Below are 1,284 nucleotides of genomic sequence, written 5' to 3'. Positions count from 1 at the left end.
TGTCTCGCCCGGTAGAGTGCGAGCCCCACGAGGTTTGTGAAGCGCACCGGTTCCCAGCTTCCAGCTCGGGCCTGGCACCCTGCAGGCGCCCAGGCAGTAGCGTGACCGTGCCGGAGGGACCGGGCAGGAGGCAGAGCCCGGCCAGGCGGCTGCAGCCTGAGCCCACAGGTGACTCCAACCCGGCGTCCCGGGCTAGCGATTGGGGGCGGGCCGCGGCCCCGAGGTGGCTCGGGTACGTCCCCACCGCCCTGCCGGAGTTCCAGGAAATGCGCCGCGCGGGTCTGACGGCCGGAGCTGGGGCGCCGGCAAGGGGGCGGGGGCGGGGGCGGGGCCCGGGGCAGGCGGGGGGGTGGAGCCGGGCTCTATTAAGAAGAGCTTGGGGGGCCGCGATCACTGCAGGCCCCCGGGAAAGCAGACCGGCCATCGACCCAGCGGGATCACCGATCTTCGGCGGAGGGAGCAGCGCCGGGGTGCACGCTTGGCACCATGGCCCAGACGCCAGCTTTCGACAAGCCCAAAGTGAGCGCGGGCGGGGCCTCGGGGTCCGGGGTTCGGCGTCCAGGTCCTTGTCTGGCTGGAGGGCTTAGGGGCATCCACGGCCAGGGAACAAACGGGGCTCCTGCAGGCGCTATCTTCCCTCAGCTCAGGCCCTCGCCCGTCTCCAGGCCGTTTAATGAGAGGCAAAGAGACAGGAAGAGTCTTGAATCCGGAGGAGCCCCTTGCTGGCTTCCAAGTTCTGCTTCTGCCCCTGATTTGACTCATCTGGGTCTCAGTTTCACTATCTGTCAGATGGGCGTCATAGCACCGCCGGCACTGAGCAGCCTAGGCAGGTGGCTTAAGCTCTCTGAACCTCAGCTGTAAAATGGGGCCCGGTTTCTACACCCATAGGCACCTAGTGTTGTGGACAACACATACTGAGTGCTGGGTGAATGGAAACAACTTTATACTCCAACACTATGGCGGTTTTTGAGTGCCAGGGAGCCTAGGTTTGTGGATGTGCCCGTGAGAGCAGTGGGCCATGCCAGAGACAGGAGGGAGGGGAGCAGGGCACCCCTCTATACCCACTAGAGTGGCTGGGTGGGCCTTAGGCCTTGGGCCCCGGTAGGGTTCACTTGGGGCCAAGCCACGGCCACTAGCCCCAGGGGATAAACCACTTGTCCCTCCTCCCACCAGCTTGGGTGGGAGGGAATGGTGGGTTCAGGGAGGGTCTGGGCCCACTTGGTGGGCTTTGGAGCACTGAGATTCAGTCCAAGGAAGGCAGGGTCCCAGGAGTCTGTTCAGCAG

General features: G+C 65.1%; 1 protein-coding gene across 1 annotated transcript in view; it reads left to right on the top strand.

The window, feature by feature from the left end:
* The first annotated feature begins 415 nt into the window (after positions 1-415).
* Positions 416-1,284, top strand: part of ADA (adenosine deaminase) — a 34,611-nt gene continuing 33,742 nt past the window's right edge. Inside the window, exon 1 of the mRNA XM_007464776.1 lies at positions 416-519. Within this exon, the coding sequence (XP_007464838.1) occupies positions 487-519 (33 nt within the window). The 5' untranslated portion in view covers positions 416-486. The remainder of the gene's footprint in view (positions 520-1,284) is intronic.

The sequence above is a fragment of the Lipotes vexillifer genome, unplaced genomic scaffold (genome assembly GCF_000442215.2).
Source record: "Lipotes vexillifer unplaced genomic scaffold, Lipotes_vexillifer_v1.1 scaffold53, whole genome shotgun sequence".
NCBI lineage: Eukaryota > Metazoa > Chordata > Mammalia > Artiodactyla > Lipotidae > Lipotes > Lipotes vexillifer.
This window is presented reverse-complemented; position numbering and strand designations above follow the sequence as displayed.